The sequence below is a fragment of the Callospermophilus lateralis genome, chromosome 18 (genome assembly GCF_048772815.1).
Source record: "Callospermophilus lateralis isolate mCalLat2 chromosome 18, mCalLat2.hap1, whole genome shotgun sequence".
Classification (NCBI taxonomy): Eukaryota; Metazoa; Chordata; class Mammalia; order Rodentia; family Sciuridae; genus Callospermophilus; species Callospermophilus lateralis.
This window is the reverse complement of record NC_135322.1, coordinates 48,980,625-49,001,871: the sequence shown is the minus strand read 5'-3', so window position 1 is coordinate 49,001,871 and position 21,247 is coordinate 48,980,625. Positions and strand designations below refer to the sequence as shown.

The 21,247-nt window shown below is 47.4% G+C and overlaps 1 protein-coding gene across 1 annotated transcript; it reads right to left on the bottom strand.

The window, feature by feature from the left end:
* Positions 1-4,160: 4,160 nt before the first annotated feature.
* LOC143383236 (cocaine esterase-like) lies at positions 4,161-18,035 on the bottom strand. The gene is made up of 12 exons (XM_076837571.2): positions 17,960-18,035; positions 11,904-12,108; positions 8,582-8,723; positions 7,728-7,861; positions 7,388-7,646; positions 6,862-6,960; positions 6,440-6,580; positions 6,251-6,331; positions 5,873-6,020; positions 5,352-5,489; positions 4,797-4,869; positions 4,161-4,347 (listed from the first exon to the last, which is right to left on the bottom strand). Exons 1-12 carry the CDS (start codon positions 18,033-18,035, stop codon positions 4,161-4,163), a joined length of 1,683 nt encoding a protein of 560 aa, XP_076693686.2.
* Between the last annotated feature and the right edge of the window lie 3,212 nt (positions 18,036-21,247).

Sequence of the window (21,247 nt, the reverse complement as noted above, 5' to 3'; positions counted from 1 at the left end):
TTCTTCATTCTAGCCTGGGTTCATTCCTACACACCAGGATAGCAAGTGTCCTTTACTGGTGTCTTTCTAGGAGTGATAATATTCCCAGCTGGCTGTGTCCTGGGCTTCTCCTTGCCTTGATTCAAATTTTACATCCAATACACTGTGGTACAAGCCACTGTCCCAACTCTTGTCCAGGCAGATGCTCTCTCTGTCTGTATTCTCTTGACCTAATTTATAGCTGGGGCTGTGGAGGTTGAGATATTCTAGTTCCTCCTGGTTCATAGTCATGTTATAAGCTTCTTTATGTCAACTGGACAACACAGTGCTCCTTCCTAACCTGGACTTTGCTGTCTACCTCTTGGTGAAGGTCCCCAAGTTAACAGTAAAACCCTGGAATGAAGAGTCTTAGAGTATTAGGGCTTGTGGAGGATGGAGTGGGGTGGAAAACATATATATATATATATATATCGAGAGAGAGAGAGAGAGAGAGAGAGAGAGAGAGAGAGAGAAACACAGAAAACAAGATGTAAGTAGAAGGTAAAAATCCAGGAAAATATCTGTAATGACAGATCGCTGCTACAGGCTTAAGGTTTAAGATCCCATAAAAGCAAGTTTTGGTGAGAATATGGAGCATCTGTCACCCTCATATTTGTTTGATGGGATGTAATATGATATAGTCATTTTGGAAGATAGCTAGATATTTTCCTTAAATGTTCAGCCCAGAGTTGGGAGCAGTGGCACATGCCTATAATCCCAGCAACCTGTTTTCTAAGGTGAGCCTTACTTAGAAACTTAGTAAGTCCTTCAGCATCTTAGGGAGACTCAGTCTCAAAATAAAAAAATAAATACATAAAAAATGGATTGGATCTGTAGTCAGTAATGAAGCACCCAGGATAAATCCTCAGTTACCCCCCACCCCCCCTAAAAAAACAAAAACAAGTTGCACACAATCTCAGTGTTTTGGCCCAGAGGATCCTAATCTCAGGGCTTTACTAAAAAAAAAAAAAAAAAAAAAAAAAGGGAAGAGCACATGTCCACAAAGTGATTTCAGAAAATGTCCACACAAGGTTTATGTAAAGTAGCCTAAGCCAGGCTTGATGGTACACTTATTGCAATTCAGCTGCTCAGGAGGTCAAAGGATGAGGTTTGGAAGTTGGAGGCCAGCCTGGGCAAGTTAGTGAGACCCAACTCAAAATAAAATAAAAAGAGATGGAGAAGTTCCTCAGTTTTAGAGTGCCCATGGGTTAAGTCTCCTCTAACAAGGAAGAAAAAAGAAAAAAAAAAAAAAGAAGGAGGAGGAGGAGGACAAATGGAAGTCACTCAGATGTGCATCAACTGGTAACTGAATAAAGTGTGGCGGATGTGTACATGCAATAAAAGGGAAGAAATGCCACTTGAATCTCAAAATCATTATGCAAGTGTCACAGTAATCACAAATGACTCCTGTGCTATGATATTCTAGAAAAGGCAATCTTTGGCAATGGAAAGAAATTAGGCACTTGTCAGGGAGCAGAGGTCAGGGTGATGATGGAGTGTAAATGGGCACATGAGAATGTTTTGAAACTATTCTAAACCTGACGTGATGTTGGTCACACGTCTCCTACATTTACTCACATTTACCAAACTTTGCAGCTCAAATTGGTGAATTGAAATCATGTAAATGATCCACAATAAAGCTCTTAAAGCTGGACATGGTGGCGCATGCCTATAATCCCAGTGGCTCAGGAGGTCAAGGCAGGAGGATCTCGAGTTCAAAACCAGCCTCAGTGATTTAGCAACGAAAACATCTTAGTGAGACCTGTCTGTAATAAAATACAAAATAGGACTAGGAATGTGGCTCAGTGGTCAAGTGCTCCTGAGTTCAATCCCCAGTACACCCCCGCCCCCCCCCCCCCCAAAAAAAAAAAAGCTCTTAAAAAGAGCTACTGAAACTACTGAAAGTCTGAAAAACACTCTGAGGACCCACTCTGGGAAGCATCCTGTGCATGCTCAGAACTGAAAACCATACAGGGACATATTTGCAGCAGGAGCACAATGAATGTTTGCAGCACAGAATGGAAGGATTATGCACCAGTCCCTGTACACTAAAAGGAACTAAAAGGTCTTTTCACCTCTGCTTAGATCCAGTCAGCCCAGGCTTACCGCTATCCTCGTCTGCCCCCTGGTGTCCAGGATGGGAAACACGGCAATCTTCATCTTGAGCCCTAAAGGCTCATGGTGCACTGTGGTTGGGCTTAAATGCACTGGTTGAAGGAACTTTCTTTCCTGGGAAAACTGGTGCCACAAAGAGGCAAGTTGGTGAGAGGGAGGGTATAGGGTCCATGGACTCCAGGGTCCATGGAGTGAGGGACACAGCCTTTCCATGACAGAGAGAAAATGCTTTGAAGGAACAAAAGGGCTATTGAGCTTCATTTGGCACTTTTGGTTACTGAGATAAAATATGAGACATTTTCTATAGGAGGGGGTCAAAAAAGTTTAGGGACATCAATGAGGTGAGAGGGAAAGTTAATCACTTGGATGCCATAGTGAGTGGGGGATGGTCAGGAGGCTGAAGAGGGAATTCTGAAAGATTCTGGATGGAGAGGTCCTCAGGGAGCCAGGGACAAGAATCTCTTCTGCTATGTGTCTGGACCTCCTGACATGTCAAGGCCTCTTCCAGGACACACCCCACAGAGAAACATCTTCACAGTTGTGTTGTGATTGTGTCAGTGTGGGGCTCACAGTGTCTGCAGAGCCACAGAGAATGAGAACTTCAGGAGACAGGACCCTGAGGACCCCACCTGGCTCTCCAGGATGCACCCAGCTGGTCCAGGCTCCAGAAGCCAATGGAAAAGCCCAGTCCTGCTTCTCATAAGGATGGGGCCAGTCATCTCCTTGGGACAGAAATAGATGAGTATGTGTGTAGATTGAAATGTTAATAATGGATGACATTTAATCTCCAGGTGGGCTCAGGGATATGGAACTTTGGTTTTGTTTGTAGCCTGGGTGGGTTAGATGTGGGAATCTAAGTGTTTGGCCTGAAAGTTTGTGTGTTGCAAATTCATACATTGAAAGCCAGTCTCCATGGGCTGGGGATAGAGCTCAGTTGGTAGAGTGCTTGCCTGGCCCGCTCTAAACTCTAGTGTATTCAGTTCTAATGCACTAGCTCAGTCCCCAACACACACACACACACACACACAAAATGCATAACTAATAAAATCTGTCTACTATCTGAGATTTGATTGAAAAGGCAAGCAAGCAAGCAAGGAAACAAGCAAGCCAGTCTGAAAGTGATGAATCATTGGGAGTGGACTGGGTGTAGGAACTGTGAAATAGGCCCAAGAGAACTTGTTCTCCCCCTGCCAAGTGAGGACATAGTGGGAAGGTGCCGTCTAGAAACAAAGCAAGACCTCCCCAGACAACAAAACTGCTAGCACTTGATTCTGGACTTGTCACCTCCAATACAGAAGACAACACATTTGCATTGTTTATAAGCTACCCAGTTTACTGGGCTCATTTATTTATATCTTGTTGGTAGCACTGTGATCAAACCCAGGAACTTGTATATGCTTGGCAAGTACTCTACCACTGAGCTACTCTCCCAGGACTTATTATTTTATTTTGAGCTCAGGTTTCCCCTAGTGGCCAGACTGGACAGAGTATGTAATTCTTTTCCCTCAGCCTCCTGAGTGGCTTGGACTATGGGCATGTGCCACCGTGCCTCACTATACTATTATTGAAGTTGTTGTTGTTGCTGTTGCTGTTGTTGTTACAGGAGCCTGATGGAGTAAAACACTGGGGCTTCTGGTGTACAGGTTTTCTATAGAGGTCCCATCAATATGTAAACATGGGTACTTGCTGAGAGGTGGGCAAGGGGTTCAGAAAAGTAGCAGCTCCATTTCCTGAAACTTCTCTGTCAGCATGGGAGGGTGTGGCAACTGGGAGGAGGGGTTAGAAGGGGTTGTAGGGAAGGAGAGGGGAGGCATGGAGGGAGGGACTCAGGTATAATGGAGTGAGGAGGAAGGTGGACATGCATTGGGAATTACTGAGTGTGTCTAACAAGAAAGGACCCATCCGGAGTGTATGGATGAATAGCTATGTGAATGAGTGGGTCAACCCTGGTTCTTGGGTGGGCATGTGTGGGCACCACAGGAAGACCCCATCACACCTAGCACACCCCTCTCTTCCTGACAAGGGAGCTAGAACTCTGTGTGCTTGTCCTCATCTCCCTTTAGCTCCTGGATCTTCTGAGGCAGGGTCTTGGTCCAGAACTGCAGCCTGTGTGCCTTCAGGGCCTGGCCCACAGCAGGCTGGATGTCCAGCTGCAGGTACTGCTGGTCCTGGTCGAACAGTGGCCAGTGGGGTAGGCCTTCTCCGTTGGGGTTCCTGTGCACATGCCCTCCCAGCAGGGGAGGATGAGGGTCAGTCTGAGCTCTGTTGAACTAAAATCTGACCTTCCACCCTAATAATGGACAGGGCATCCAGTCAGGCAGGCAGGGGTGTTGAGAATGGGGTGAGGTGTCCTGATGTAGGAAAGCACTAACTTCTCACTTGTTTCATTCCACACAGGGCAGAGCAACCTGGCCTGTGTTGCCCTTCCCTGTGAGAGGCTGGTTTTCATGGTAGCCCAGCACTATGGCTCACCCTCTGGACCACTGTGAGAAGAGACCAGTGACCTGTACCCAAAAAGCACCCTCTTTCAGTGTGGGTCATCCTGTTGGGTAGGGGGCTAGGACGTGATGAAGGAGACACAATAGCTAATGGGGTCACCTCAGACAAGGGGAGCAGTGGAGGGCCCGTGTCCCTGGGAGGCTGAGATGTGCAGGTGTCCTCACCCATTTCGAGCAAAGTTGGCCCAGTACTTCATCATCCTCCTGTTCAGCAGCTTCTCCTCCTCAGTGAGCTCCACTGTGGGAGAAGGAAGGCAAGGGTCTAGGTCCTGGCCAACCCCATCCAGCTGTCCACTCCTGTGCCACACTCACCACCCCAGCCCCAGGCTTGTGTCCCTCCCCTATTACAACAGTCCTGGGGCCAGGCCCTCTGCTTGCCCAACCTGCCTTTACTACTCCCAGCCTTTAACTGAATCAACACTGGGCTCTTCTTTGGCCTAGCAGTTTCCTTCTTTGGACATTGTGAAGTCATTTAAGAAATAATTATTCCTTTAACCACCCCCCTCTTCTCCTATGGTAGACACCATGGTTGGGTTGGGAACAGTTTGAAGGAGCATAGATTTGAGTGGGAAAGGTCTAACTCTGGAATGACCTGTTGAGTTGTAATATGATAGACACTGAATCCCATGCTCTCTCTTAGCCCCAGTTGCTCATTGTACCATGAGAGTGATTGTCACCATGTACACAGGAGAATGCTCCTGTGGAATAAGGAGTGCTCACCTCTGATACCATTGATGTGGGATCCAAACACAAAGATGATTTCATCACCATGGTCAGCCTTCACATGTGGTGGCTTGATGTTCTTATAGATGCTGGGACGATGCTGGAACTCATAGAAGTAGACAGGAGCATGGGAACCTGGAGGGTGGACAGGATGTGTCACTCTTGGTGGCAAGATTGCTAGGTCCAATGCTGGCTTGAATCTTCACAGTGGCTTGGAAGCCCTGAATGCATCAGGGGCAGTTGGAAGACTCTTTGTTAAGTCATGTCTTGGACTTCCTGTCTGTGTGGTCACGGGCAAGTCCTTGATTGCCACTACCTTAGTCCTCTCCTCTGTAAAATGAGTGTGATGTCTATGTCTTATTCTAGCCATAAGTATGTATGGAGATGAGGGCCTTCAGGTGCCTGGGACCAGGGGTTGGATAAAGACATTTGTCAGGATCTGACACCAGACCTCACCTGGGACCCACAGCTCTGAGTTGTCTCCTAGGAAGCCAGGATTCAGCTACAGATTCACTCACTCTGATCATGTGCTACTTGGAGTGCAGGCATCACAAAAAAGAAGTCTGCCATCATCTCCTGGAACTGAAGTTGGAGGGTGTGGGGGTCCTTGTTGTCTCCCATGTACTCCTCCATCAATAGGTCAGCACATTCGGCAGGCAACTTCATCTAGTCCAGGGGATCAGGGAGAGTCATATTAAGCAGTCTCTGGGGCAGGGAGGTAGCCACTTGATGTTGTGGATGGGGTCTGAGATGTGTCAGGGAATAGGGCAAAGCTGTGAAGCTGTGGGGTGACCCCACTCACAAATGCACATAGATCAATCTTTGTTCCTAGACATCATTGAAAAGGAAGATGTCTGGCTGCACTCTTGCTTGGCACAGAACCCCAGGAGCCTCACCATCTCTGCTGATGTTCTCTGTAGAAATGTTCGCTTGGTCTCTCTGTCTATTTCTTTCTGGATTTCAGGGGGGCTCACACCCTGTGTGGTGAAGGGATAGTCTAGAGTTGGGGGTGGGAAGACCAGGAGCTATGACGTCTAAAGCCACTCCCACCTGACACTATCGTGGGGTTTTGAGAGGGGACTCACCATGGTAATGACCCAACCATACTCATCATTGTTGACACCAATGATGCTGGGAACAGGTTGAAAATCAGCAGAGGCCAGAAGCTCCTGGGGGTGCCTGGGTAGGAAGGCCCCATCCACCACAGCAGGAATGACACTGAAAGTCTAAGTGGGCATTCAAGGTACATGATCACAGGAAGGAAAGTCTCTGTTCTAATGACACCTCAGTTACCTCCAACCCATCCCAGCTCAACCAATGATGCTCACACCAACATTCAGGGATTCTACACCTGGTTTAGCATATTTTCATCTCAATTTCCCATCCAGGGCTATGAGGATACAAGAAGACCAAGCCTTGGAAATGAGATCCTTGTTCCACAGTAGAAATCACTGTACTTTCCTTACACCATGACCCCTGTCTCCTCAGTAACCTCCATTCAGCCTACCTTGGTAATAGCCAGCATTTCCTGTTCACTCTTGCCCCGCAGGCAGCTCACCAGGGCCTCTGACTCTACTTGCCCACAGGCAGACAGGTTGGCCACCATCTGTAAAGGCATGAAAAAGAGTGTATCATTTCTCAAGGCAGGGAGGGAGGTGTTGCCTAAGGTCTCAGTGGTGTTTGGTTTACCCATAATTCTCAACGTATACCCTGTGTCTATTGCTGCAGGTGTGAAATTCTTCCACATTTCCTGAAGCTCATGTGTCAGCCAGAGGAGCCATCACACCTGCTTACATGGGTCTTCTGAGACAAGGCCCCCAGGTTGCAGCTTTGCAGAACATAGAGTAAAATCAACCACTTGAGGCAGATGTGTGTGGATTCTGACCTTTGAGTTCTTCAGAAACCCTGGGGTGGTAGCCAGTTCTGGAGATACCTGCATGGTTTTTATTCCCATAAAATAGACAGAGTGGCAGAGGCTCTGAAGTTAAAGGGTGAGTCAGCAGATTTGGCCTTGGGTAGTAAAGGATACTCACTGTGGAGACATCTTTAGATGAGCTGGTGATGAGGCCAGGCAGCAGGGCCACCCCACTCTCCATGATGGCACCATGGAAGAGTCCTTGGGACATTGGAGACACCACAAGTGAGGACACACTAGTGCCACCTGCAGACTGGCCAAAAATAGTGACCCGATCAGGGTTGCCTCCAAAGTGGGCGATATTCTGCTGGACCCAGCGTAGGGCGGCCACTTGGTCCAGGTAGCCCCAGTTGCCAGTGGCATGCTGGTCTCCAGTGCTGAGAGATGGAAAGGATGATGATCACTGGATGCTCCTCTGTCTACTCAGCCCCCATGGACCATCCCTGTCCCAGGCTCACCTGAAGAAGCCCAGAACTCCCAGGCGGTACTGGACAGTGACCACCAGTACATTTTCAATGGCTGCCAGAATAGAACCATCACACATGGAAGCTGAGCCCATCACCAAGGCACCACCATGGATCCAGACCATCACCTGGGAAATCAGGAGATATACCATGTGGTGGCCACCCTGCCCAATCCGGTCCTGGCTGTACCCCTAGTCTGAATACCACTTTGGCTTGTGTAGCTACCCACACAGAATGCTAGTAGGACCTCATGACCTGGGGCACTGGTGACAGAGTAAGTTCAATTTGGAAGATCAGGCCTCCCATACTTTGGAGTCTAACCAGGAAACGGAACGTGGATCTATTCCTCTCAGAATTACTCTGAAAGGAAAAGAAAACTGATGTTTCTGTCATTATCCCACTTGAACATTAATTTAAAATGTCATCTAATCTCTGGCCCCCAAAATAATCAATGGTCATGGAATTTAGTGATCTCAAAGTGCACCCTTTGGGCACCTGAATGGATCTCCTGAGTACAAGCTGGTGAATTGATCAGTGGGTCAGAACATTTGGCCTCCGAGAGCATCCAGGGCTCTTTGACTCCATGCCTAGGTCAGCTTCCTGCCTGCATAAGAGGCCTTCTTGGAGCTAATAGTGAGGAACTTTTCATGGTAATTCACTCCACAGTGGTGGCCAGCTGAACCTGTGTCATCCAGTGTTGTTGATATTGTTATGTACTACTGGGGTCAACCCCAGTCCTTCACAGCATTGCGCTAGCTCTCTACCTTGAACCATGTCCCAAGCCTGCTTCTAATGCCCTCCCCAAAAATGTTCTCCCACCCTTCAACTGACCACGACTTAACACTCACAGGCAGATTAGAGCCCTCACGGGCATGTGCAGGCGCGTAGATGCTGAGGTACAGGCAGTCCTCTGACATGGGCATGGGAGGCAAGTTTATAATCCCTAGGTTCAGAGCCTCTATATTCATTGCATCTGCATTTTGCAGACACCTGGTGACAATGGAATACAGTTATTTCAGGGGCTGAGCTGTGGTCAATTGTTGAGGGCTGAAATCATGTCAAGATGGCGCCTGGCAGTTTGCCAAGAGGAGTGGTTTGTGAAGCAATGCCACATGCCATTAAGATGGTGGAGATTCCTTTTTGGCTGATTGCTGTATCTGGATAATGCTAATTGAGTCAAGCTGTGTGTAACTGGTTAGGTATATATACCCCTGCCGCCCTGCAATAAAGCAGTTCCCGTTTGAACCTTCAAGTTGCTTGTCACCTCCTGGTTATTTGCCCAGCCAGACTTTGGCAAATGTTGGCCCATAAGGGGAACTCCGGGACGCCCAGGGGTAAGTGACAAGGTAAGCTGCCTGTCCCTAGAAATAGATAGGACAGGAGGAAACGTGCTCGCCTCTGAGGAAGTAGATAGGGCGAGAGGATGAATGGCCATTTCAAGAAAATGGAGAAGATTGATACAGTGTGTTTTTGTCTTGTTTTGTCTTGGTGTATTGTGTTGTCTTTGTTACGGAAATATGGGATCAGAAGTTGGTGGGAACCAAACCGAAAGGGTGTTAAGTAAATTGCTGAAGGAAGGAGGCACCCCAGTAAAACCAAGAACAGTTAAGGGCATACGTTGATAGAAGCCCAGGAATTCTAGTCAGAAAGAGGAAGAAAGTTCAGAGGAGGAAGGATTATCAGGGAAGGAGTTATAGCGGAAGGTTGCTACTAATACCTTTTCATTATCAGAGGGTGCGTGAAGCGGCGCAGCTGCCATGTATGCAAGCCGGTTGTGGTGCAGCAGGGGCTTTCTAGCCAGTGGTGGTGGTGGTGGCGGTGGCCACTGGCTCTTCCTGCTCCCCACCATGGTGCTGCCCGGGGACGCTTCGGTCAGCGCCCTTGAAGTTTGGCCGTTTCCAATGCTAATAACTAATGAGACGTCAGTTTTTTCCTATTTGCTACAGGTGCTGCCATGGGACATCCAGAACTCCAGTTTTCAATTATGGTGATAGCATTTACCTTCAGATGCTTTGGTATTTTACAGCTTTTACCACAGCTACATCAGCTTACAGTTATTATCATTAAAGGTCCTGACCCAGTGATTGTCTGGAGTCGGGGTGTGTTTATGTGTTTCCACTGGGAGAACAGCAACCGCTTTGGATTCCAGAGAGACTAACTAAAGCGATTTCTACAGACCAAAAAGAAGATGATTTGGCTCAAATCCGTAACAGCTGATACCCAGAACTCCAGTTTAGCTACTTCGACAATGGTTCTCCAACACCTGGAGGCTAGTGAATAATGAGCACCATTAAGGCCTATTTCAAATGTAAAAAACCTTGAGGCTCACTTGTGGGAATGCCTTCAAACCCATATGCAAGTTACAGGAAGAAGGAATTACAGCTACCATCATCACAGCTGTTGCTGTTTCTGTTGCTGCTGCTGCAGTTTCTGCGATAGCTATCACACAAATTGTTCAAACGGTTGCATCAATATTTACTTCAAGAAAAAAATAGACATATTAATGGATTTCTCTGCTTTGAGCTGCTTACAGAACTTACCTGGACTGTGTATCACTTATATGCATTATGAACTAATCTATTGATAATTGTAACAGTACCAGGGTATCTTTGCTGACAGTGTCATCAGTGGTACAGTTTTTCCAAGGGTTTTTCTCCTGGAGTCATCATATGGCTTGGTATCGTGGCATTTTGTATCCTCCTCCTTCTGCTTGTGACAGATTGATTATGGTGTTTGTGTAAAAACCACTATGGTTGTTATCCACAAGTATGGCTAAATCATGCTGGGCCAGTAGTCAAAGACGGGTAAGATCCAATTACAATGGTACCAACCTAAGACAGGAGGCTGATGATTTGAGGTCAGACCATCCAATGATGGGTAAGGACCATATGTGGTATTGGACAACCTAAGACAGGCATGGTCCCTAAGCCACATACTTGTTGTTTAATTAAACAAAAGGGAGGAGATGTTGAGGGCTGAAATCAGGTCAAGATGGCGCCTGGCAGTTTTCCAAGAGGAGTGGTTTGTGAAGCAATGCCACAGAGCCATTAAGATGGTGGAGATTCCTTATTGGCTGATTGCTGTATCTGGATAATGCTAATTGAGTCAAGCTGTGTGTAACTGGTTAGGTATATATACCCCTGCTGCCCTGCAATAAAGCAGTTCCCGTTTGAACCTTCAAGTTGCTTGTCACCTCCCAGTTATTTGCCCAGCCGGACTGTGGGAGTCAATTCAGACCTCAGGTCCTGACTCAATCCCAGACAACCTCACTCCTTGCTTTAATGATGCCTTGCCTCACATGATCCTTCTTTCAAGACATTTCCTACTGGTTTCCAGGCCACAGGCTCTGGGTAAGCAGGGATGAACCCAGACCTCCAGGGAGACCTCATAATGTTGAGTACTTGCGTCCAAATCCTTCTGAGGCTGGGCAATCCTACCTCTAGGGCCCTGTCTGGGAAACACTGGCTGGCTGTGTTGACATTCAACACTTATCCCTGTCCCCATTCAGGCCTGGAACAGCATAGGTGTCCCCACACTGCTGGTGCCTGAGTAGATGGAGGTTAGTTCTTACAGAAGGGTAATGGGGCATCCCACAGTCCAACTTGAGGCTCTCAGAAAACTCACCCCTCCACTGAGTCTCCAGCTGTAAGCACACGCCCCTTTCCCTTGGCTCTGTGGGTGGGGTCCCTAGGGAGCCACCACTGTTGCCCTCCTCAGGGATCTGCAGCATCGACTGCTGGAGTCAAGGTCTTTTATAGGTTCAGAGACCCACGCCAACCCTCTCCCAGACACATCTCCCCTGGTGGGAGAGAACACCTGGAGTAAGCTAGATCCAGGGAAATGTGTTTCTGCCCTTGTGTTCAGTACCTGGAGCTAATGACTGTTGGGTTCCAATTGCTGAGGCAGGGGCCTGGCAAAGTTACTCCTACACTGGAAAAATGAATGTGGGAATTGCCCCAATGCAGAGATATATATTTCTATATATTTGTTTACTTAGGGCCTGGGTTTCAAAGCTGGTGCATTAAGTTGCTAAAAACACACTACCACTGACCTACAGCCCCAGGCCTTGCAGTGCAGTTTAGATGAAGGAGCCACTGCAGCCTAGCTCAGGGATTGTAGTACCCATCCTCACCCCAGTCCTGAGGTTCCCCAGACCCTAGGAGAACTTACATGGCCGGGTGGGAGGTCCCATCCCTCACACCACTCCAAGGTTCAGGGGGCACAGGGGCTGCAAAGCGCAGTGGTCCTAGAGGTGGCTTGGCAAAGGGAATTCCCAGAAAGGTGTGGACCCCAGCATCGGTGCCCTTCACATGGATGAGGCTGCCCCGCACCTGCCCGGTGCGAGTCGTCCGGATGGGGCTGACTGAGTCCTGGCCTGTGGGCAGAGAGAAGCACTTCAGGCTCAGGTCTCATCAATCAACTGCTGACCTACATCACTGTGGCCTGGTTGGCCCTCCTCAGCTCAGCCTTGTGGAGGGACCCTGATCTGTCAACATTCACTTCAGAATCTATCTGCCCATCCCTGTCCCTATCTCCACCACCACTATCACTCGATCGCGTCACAGCCTATCCCTCCAGGCTCACTAGGCCCCTGTGACTTGCCACCATCCTTGAGTCATGTTGGCAAGGTTTCAGCCTTTGAGGACTATAGGCATGGAATGACTCCATTGTGCATTGAAAGAAGGATGTTATCCTTGCAGGGCAGGGGCAGAATCGTATGGTTTGGGTATGGTTTGCCCCCCGCAAAGGATCCTATCATGGTGACAGGTCTCCAGTGAGGTGGTACCTTTCATAAGTAGGCTCTAGTGATTAGCTCAGGACTGACCTGTGAAAGGATTAATATTAGTCTTTCAGAGTGTATTAGCTCTCACAGGAGTGGGTTAATTCATTTCAGGTGAGTGAGTTTTTCTACAAGAGCAAGTCTGGGGATGGGGTTGTGGCTCAGGGTAGAGCGCTTGCCTAGTGTTTGTGAGGCACTGGGTTCGATTCTCAGCACCACATATAAGCAAACAAACAAATAAAAGTCCATCAATAACTAATAATTTTTTTTAAAAAGCAAGTCTTCCTCTTCAATATCTATTTAGGCTTCCTCTCTCACCATGTGATCTCTTTCTGACAAAGTCCTATGATGTCATGCCATTACCATGTTGTGACATAGCTGAACATCATTAACCAAGACAGAACCAGAGAGGGTCACCTGGGAAGGGCTAAATAAATCTATTTCCTTTATACATCATCCAGTGTTGGGTCAATTATTCTGTTTTAGCATCCCAAATTGAACTAAGATGTGTTCCAAGTCAAAAGGCACATGCATGTCTGTCATCCCAGCGACTCAGGAGGCTGAGGCCAACCACAGAAAATTAGCAAAGCCCTAAGCAACTTAGTGAGATGCTGTATCAAAATACAATGAAAAGGGCTGGGGGACATGGTTCAGTAGAAAAACAACCCTGGGTTTCACTCAGTACCAAAAAGAGGGCAGGGGTAGTACCCACGCCTTCCCAGTAAGAGGCTGCTTACACAGAATTCCTTACTGGGTGAAATTTCTTTTCATGTAATGTACACAGACAGCAGTCTAGATTCCTCAGGTTGGTGTTGTAACAGCAATTGACAAAGTCGGCTAAAATGTCCCTGATTAGAGACTTGTTGAGTCAACAGCACATCATCCTTTCCACTTGATGGTGGAGGAAGCTGCACCATGTAAGAGTGTGAGGTGACTCCTGTGTTAGGAAGGGGAAAGCATGGTGCCCCAGAGGGTGAGCTGTGGTCATGGAGATGGAAACCAGGCATGAGAAAAAAATCTCTCTCTCTCTCTCTCTTTCTCTCTCTCTCTCTCTCTCTCTCACACACACGCACACACACACACACACACACACACACACACACACATAAAGTAAAGTCCTGGGCATTGTGTGTAAGACCCTGAGTCCTTGATAGTTCCTGTGAAGGAGCCAGGACTGGTGGGGACAGAAGAGGGTGGAACCCAAATCTGTGCTCTCCTGTGACTTGTTATTGAATATTTCTGATGGGTGAAGCCAAGACAATATTTATAATGGCAGCCATCAGTGATGTTGGGCAGCTTTCCTTGTCTAGAAAGTCCTAGTGACTTTTGAGAGGAGCCTGGTCAACAGCAGGGAAGTGGGAAAGTCCCTCTGTGGGTGTGCCATGGGGAGAGGTGAGTGTGGACTCCTCCTGGGCAGAGTGGGGAGGAGTAGCAGGAGATAAGTGGGACCACACATTAGAAGCCTATTAGGGAGAGGATCAAGGGCCAAGGACAGCCCAGGCATTCTGCCACCTTGCCTAACTTCTGATGAGGGCCTGGATGCTGCCTGTAGGCTCAGAGCCCCATCACCTTTGCCCTAATGGCCATACCATACCCTTTTTTAGTTCAGGTGCATAAAGTGACAGGAACCCAGTGACATCCCAGATCCCCTTTAGGACCCTGTGCCTGGGGCCTTCTGTATTTCTCCCATACACAAGTAACCTTGCCTGGAGCCCCTTTGAGAGGGCCAGGTCACCCCTTTGGCCAAAGGCATGACCTAGAGCCAAATGGCAGCAGATAAGTGTTACTAAGATGATGTTGTTTTTCCCCATTGGCAGCTGGAGCTCCAGCACAGCCAGCACTCAGTGTCCTGAATGCCCCGTCCAGAGACAGGGAAGTTGGCCCTGCTCTTCAGGGTTCCTCAGTCTCCCCTCATCCCCTGCCTTCTCCTTGGTGTTGGTGACATCAGAAATTCTGATCCTGTGTGCATTTTAGGGGAGTCAACCTGGGCATTTGGAGGAGCCTGGGGTGGCTGCACATTCCCGTCTGTCCTCTATCATTTCCACCAGCCTCCTCCTCCCTGGCACCTCCCTCCTGCAGCCTCAGTCTCTTCCTCTTCACCCTTTGGCTGATGGGACTCCAGACTGGCTTCTGCCAAACCCAAACTGGAGCCTCACCCTGGCCTTGGAGGAGGAGCAGCAGGACCCCACAGGCCATGGTGCCCAGCTACCCATGAAGTCTGTGCAGCCACATAGTCAGCTCCCAGGGCTGTTTCTGTGCTGTTTGGGTTGCTGTGCTTCAGAGGTCAGCACAGAGAAGGACCTGGGCCCAGGTGGAGTTTGGACCCTGCAGGGAGGAGGCAGAGTAATGAGTGGTGTCCTGCAACATGGGCACTGCGGGAGAGCCACTCTGAACCCACAGAGACTGTAGAGCCAGTGGGTACTGGGCAGGACAGGGCCCCTCTGATCTGCTCTGAGATCTCAGGAACCCACTCGTCACTCCTGGAGTTACTAATTTACTGTCCTAGCAGCCACGGGCTATTTTACTCTACTTTTTTTTTTTTGCTGCTGTGTTCAAAAGACTCAACAAGAACAACATAAAAGAGGAAAAGTTCATTTAGGGCTCATGGTTTCAGAGTTCTCAGTCCATAGAGAGCTGGGTCCATTGCTTAGGTCTCAAGGAGAAGCTGAATATCATGGTGGAAGGGTGTAGTGGAGGAGAGCTGCACAAGACATCATACCAGGAAGCAGAGAGAGAGCGAGCTCCACTCAACAAAGACAAAATACATACCCCCAGGCCCGCCCCATACTCCCAGTTGGTGGAGTGACCCATCTCCTCCAGCTCCACCCTCCATGGCTATAGTTACCATCCAGTGAACCCTCATCAGGGGATTAATTCAATGATTGGGTTAAGGCTCTCATAACCCAATCATGTCACCCCTAAACTTTCTGGAATTGTCTCACACATGAGCTTTGGGGGACACCTCCTCTCTAAACCATAACACTGGCCCATGAGTGTGTTGGGTGGAGAGGAGGGAGCAGTGGGCTGTAATTGGAGGAGCCAGGAGGGCTTCTCTGAGGGGACACAAAATGAAGATCCCCCACAGGTGAGAAATGATGACCTTGGGGGATGAAGGGGACTGCCTGAGCAAACTGGGCAGTGTGACTGTGCCCGTGGTACTGGGAAGTCCTTCTTCCTCTCAGCATTCATAGTTTCCTGAGTTCCCTCCAAGGTCCTTGTAATCCTGGTCTGAGGGTCTGTGTGAACCTGTCCCTATTTGGTCCTGGTGGCTCTGTTGAAATACACTGGTGACTGGAACTGTGACACTTCTTAAGAACCCACCCCCTCCACTGTCTCTCCCCCTACCCTGTGGCTTCCCCTGAGGACAGGTCCCTCTGAGGTTGAGTTTACTGTTATTTATGCACCTGACAAACATTCTGCGGACTTTCTGGTTCTAGCACTGTGCACCTGGAAGGGCTCTCTTGGGCATCTGGTGCCGCTGGGGAGACAGGCCCATAACCTATCTCCCAAAACTTCTAGAATCCTGCAAGTACATAGTGAATATAGCAGGAGACACAGGTGCCTGTTCTGCCTGTGGGGCTCCACCTCAGATGACCTTCAGTACCTTCTCATAACAGGCCTTGGCTTCTTAATTCTAGTCTGGGTTCATTCCTACACACTAGGATAGCAAGTGTCCTTTACTGGTGTCTTTCTAGGAGTGCTAATGTTCCTAGGTGGCTGTGTCCTGGGCTTCTCCTTGTCTTCTACGTAAACAGCAAGGTCTGTTGTTGATTCAAAGTTTTCCATCCAATGCACTGTGGTCCAAGCCACTGTCCCAGCTCCTGTCCAGGCAGATGCTCTCTCTGTATTCTTCTGACCTAGTTCATAGCTGGGGCTGGGGAGGCTGAGATATTCTAGCTCCTCCCGGTTCATAGTCATAATATAACCTCCTTTATGTCAACTGAAAAACACAGTGCTCCTTCTTAACCTGGAAGTTGCTGTCTACCTCTTGGTGAAGGTCCCCAAACTAACAGTAAACTATGGAATGAAGAACAGTCTTCAGAGCATTAGGGCAGGTGCGGGGTGGGGTGGGGTGAAAAACTTACATATATGTAATGATCTAGAGAAAGTCTGAGAGAAGAGAAGAGAAGAGAAGAGAAGAGAAGAAAAGAGAGAGAGAGAGAGAGAGAGAGAGAGAGAGAGAGAATGAGAGAAACAGAGAAGACTGAAGCAAAAGCTAAAAATCCAGGAAAATATCTGCAATGATAAATCGCTGCTACAGGCCCATCCCATCTCAACAGGTTTAAGACCCCCTAAAGGCAAGTTTTGGTGAGAATATGGAGCATTTGTCACACTCAGATTTGGTTGATGAGATGAAAAATGATGTCGTGATTTTGGGAGATAGCTACCCTGAGTTATATCCCCACTACCCTCTCCACCAAAAATAAAAAGGAAGAAAGAAAGAAAGATAGGAAAAAAAACAAGTTTCACTCAATCTCAGTGTTTTGATCCAGAGGATTCTAATCTCAGGGCTTTACCCAAAAACAAAACAAACAAGCAAACAAAAAAACAAACAAAAATGCAGAGCACATGTCCACAAATTGATTTCTGAAAATGTCCACCACAAGTTTTATGCATAATAGCCTAAGCCAGGTGTGATGGTACACTAATTGCAATTCAGGTACTCAGGAGGTCAAAGGATGAGGGTTGGAAGTTGGAGGCCAGCCTGGGCAAGTTAGTGACACCCAACTCAAACTAAAATAAACAGGGATGGATATGTAGATCAGTTTTAGAGTGCCTATGGGTTAAGTCTCCACTAATAAGGGGGAAAAAAAGAAGAAGAAGGAGGAGGAGGAGGAGGAAGAGTAGGAGGAAGAGTAGAAAGAGGAGGACAAATGGAAGTCACTCAGATGTGCATCAACTGGTAACTGGATAAAGTGTGGCAGATGTGTACATGCAAGGCCACTCCCCAAAAGGAGAAGAAATTGCAAGTTCAAAGCCAGCCTCAGCAATTTAGCAAGGCAAAAAGCAACTCAGAGCCAGTTACCTTTCCTGTGGAACCTAAAGAAGGTGCCAGCATTTCTCTGGCCAAGGGGTCAACACACTCAGAGCCAAATGTTACCAGCAAGCTCTTATATTGCTGTTGTTATTATCCAAGGGTGAGTAGTAGCTACAGCACAGCCACACACAGGAGGGGAAGGTCCCCTATCCCTGTTCCTTTGCCAGGAGGCTTCTCACTTGCCCATACTGTGCTCCTCAGCACCCCTCACACTAGCTCACTCCTCCATGGGGGTGTCCTCAGGCAGCTCTGATCCTCTCTGGCTCACCCTCCAGCCCCTCATCCCCCTCATCTGGCTCCTCTACCAACTCCCCTGCCCTGGTGCCTTCCCTCCAGGCTCAGGCTCTGTCTCTGTGCACTTTGGCAGATCCAACCCGGTCTCTATCACCCTCCCCATGGCAGCCTCACCCTGGCCCTGGATGAGGAGCATCAGGAGCCCATAGGCCACGATGATGAGCCAGGCAGGAAGTCGATGCAGGCACATGGTCGGCTCCCAGGGCTGCTTCTGTATTCCCAGGGCTTCACCTGGAAATGCAGAGCAGCATTCTGCCAGGTGGAATTTGGACCTGACAGTGAGGAGGCGGGGAAATGGGTGGTGCCCTGTAAGGTGTGTGCTGCAGGAGAGTCACTCTGAACTCTCAGAAGTCATGGAGCCAGTGTGCAGCGGGCAGGGCCCTACCCCTCTTCTTCCCTTGGGCACCTCCCAAGGTGCTGAACAGCCTCTGCAGCCCCTCTGAGATCCCAGGACCCCTCTCCTCACACCTGGAGTCACTAATTCCCTGTCCTTGCAGTCACAGGCCCATGAGGGTGTTGGGGAGGAGAGGAGGGAGCAGAGAGCTGGATGTAACTGGAAGAACCTGGAGGGCTTCTCTGGGGCGGGGGGGGGGGGCAGAATGAAGATTTCCACAGATGGAGAAATACAGTTGACCTTGCTGGAGTAAAGTGAACTGCTTGCACAGTGGCAGGGAGGTGTGACTGTGACCTTCCTAGCTGACTGGGTGTCCTTCAGTAGTTCCTAATTTCTTATAGAGGATGTTCTAAGAACCTCTAAGGGCCCCTCCCTTATCAGTCTGATTATTCTTTGTGAAGGCATTTCTGTAGGTACCTCTCAAATATGATGTAGGTCCAGTTTACAGTCACTTATCCACTAGAAAGATGTGAAGTGAGTGTCTGCCGGTCCAGGGAACTCCCAGGGATTAGGTGTCTCTAGAAGATTCTGAAACATCCTGAGCCCTGCATGGGTGAATGGGAGCCAGTGTGGGTTAGGAGAACCTGCTCAACCTGACTTCCATGATGAAGGGGTGTGGAGCTCAACTTCAGGCAGCCTAGAGGTTCCCCTGCAAACTGTCCTTGGCTTGCTTCTCCCTAGCCCCCATAGGCTCTCACAGCCCAGTGTTGTGTCCTTCTCAACCACTTTGGGGAGCAATCAGCTTTATCCAGATATGAGTAGCCAGCATTCTGAGAGCTGCTTCTCCTTGACCTCCACCCAATCAGCAAGGCTGCTGTGGATTCAGTTCTCCTTCCAGGGCACTGAGCCATTGCCCCAGCTCCTGCCTGGGCAGCTGCTTACTCTGCCTTGAGTTTCCTGATCTAATTCATAGATGGGCTTGGACCTCCTCCCAGCTCAGTCCTATTATAAGCTGCTATGTGTCGACTGGACAACAAGTGCTTCCTTCTGATCTGGAGTCTGCTAGGGTGAAGGTCCCTATGGGCTCTGCCATTTATGGCATCATCTTACAGAGGCCTTGGCTTTGACAATGACCAAGATAATAGTAATAATGTGAAATGTAGAAGAGTCTCAGCAGCCTATCTGTGTATGTGTTTGTATGTATTATACCTTATACATATATAAAGATGAGAGAGAGAGAGAGAGAGAGAGAGAGAGAGAGAGAGAGAGAGAATGAAAGATGGAGGCAGAGTTAAAAGTCAAAACAACATCTGCAATGAGATCCCCCAACATGTCCTTTAAATATAATTTAATCTAAGATCCATAAGACCAGTGTTGAAGAGAATATGAAGCAACTGGTACCCTCATAAATGGCTGGTAGGGATGCAAAATGACAGAGTCATTTTGGAGAAAAGTTTGGTATTTCCCTTAAAAGTTCCACACACACTTTCCATGTGACTCAGCAATTCTACTCTCAGGCAGGTCTTTCCTCAACAGAAATAACAGCATGGGTCCATATAAATAATTTCTGAAAATGTCTCTAAGAGCTTCATTAGAATTGGTCAAAAAATGGAAGACACTCAGATGTATATCAACTGGTCAATGAATAAAGTGTGGTGTGTGCCTACAAGGAATGCCACTCCCCAGGAAAAGGAATCTGAGATCCGCTTGCATCTCAAAAATAGTATGTGAAGTGACAGAGCCATTCCTAAAGTGTCCATTTGCATTCTATTTGGGGCAAGGCAAGTAGAGGAACCCAAACAATTAGGTGACTGCCTTAGAGCAGGATTCAGGGCAAGGAAGGACTACAAAGGAGCATGAGGAAGTTTAGGAAGTGAAAGAAACTGGTAAAACTTGTGGTGGTGGTGTTTGCTTATCTTACATATTACCTCAGAGTGAGTAAATTATACACTCAAGAGATTAATCCTTCAGGGTAGAGTAAGGAATTCCAGTGCCTAACCCAATCATAAGATCTCACTGTCCATGATCCTATCTAACTGTCTCCTACCCTAGGAATGCAGGGGAGTCTAGGGGAGCAGCATTAGAGAACAGCAGTTTTACCAGGCTCCTTCCAACCTAAGTCAGGCCTTACACTGAAATGTAAATGGAAGAAGCTGCAGTAGGAGAATGATCTGAGGCCCTAGGAAGAAAAAAATGTAAAAAGTGTCTTTTACCTGAATTCATACTATACTATGGTACTTTATTAATACTATGATACTTTATTAATTACCAGCCGGTCATTTTTTCTAGGACTCTGTTTTTTTTTGTCTTAAATTCCATATTTTTTTTACTTCATGTTTTGATCCTACACACACAGGTTAATGTTTTCCTGCTCAGTCCTATTTTTATTCAACTTTTAAAACATCTGTAACATTGCAATGAAGATTTGCCTACAAAAAGCTACAAGGCCTTTGTTATTGTGTTATGTGTGCACATTTGTGTTATGTGTTGTATGTGTATATGTGTGTACATCCATATATCATGTACATGATATCCAAATTGGCATATATATAATGAGTGCTCATAAATTAATAGAAATGGATCTTTTAATTCACTTGGTTTAAGAAGTTCAATCTAAATTGGTGAACAGATGAAAGTAAAGATGTCTTTAGAATTATTTACCTCACACGTCTCTCCAGGTGGTCAAAGAATAAAATATTGATGTCGATAAAATGTCTAATTGTTTCTAGGACTTTTCTTCAACAAGGGAGAAATGGCTAATACTGTTCAATACACTTGTCAAAATAAGTAAGTTAGATTTGACATGGGATTCCTCATAAATGTGTTTATTAGACATCTGATTAATCTACAAAGTTAAAATGCTAACTGTTAAATATAACATAAAGTACTCTTAAGTCCTTAAATTCCATTAGGTAACCTTATTGTTGTTTTCATAAACTGATAAAATTAAAAAAGAGTTTAAAATTGCTTTGTCACCACTGAAAACAAGGTTACTAAAAATTTAAAGTCCCAACAGGTATAATTCTATATACTTGAACATTGTATTTTCATGAAATGGTAAACAAATG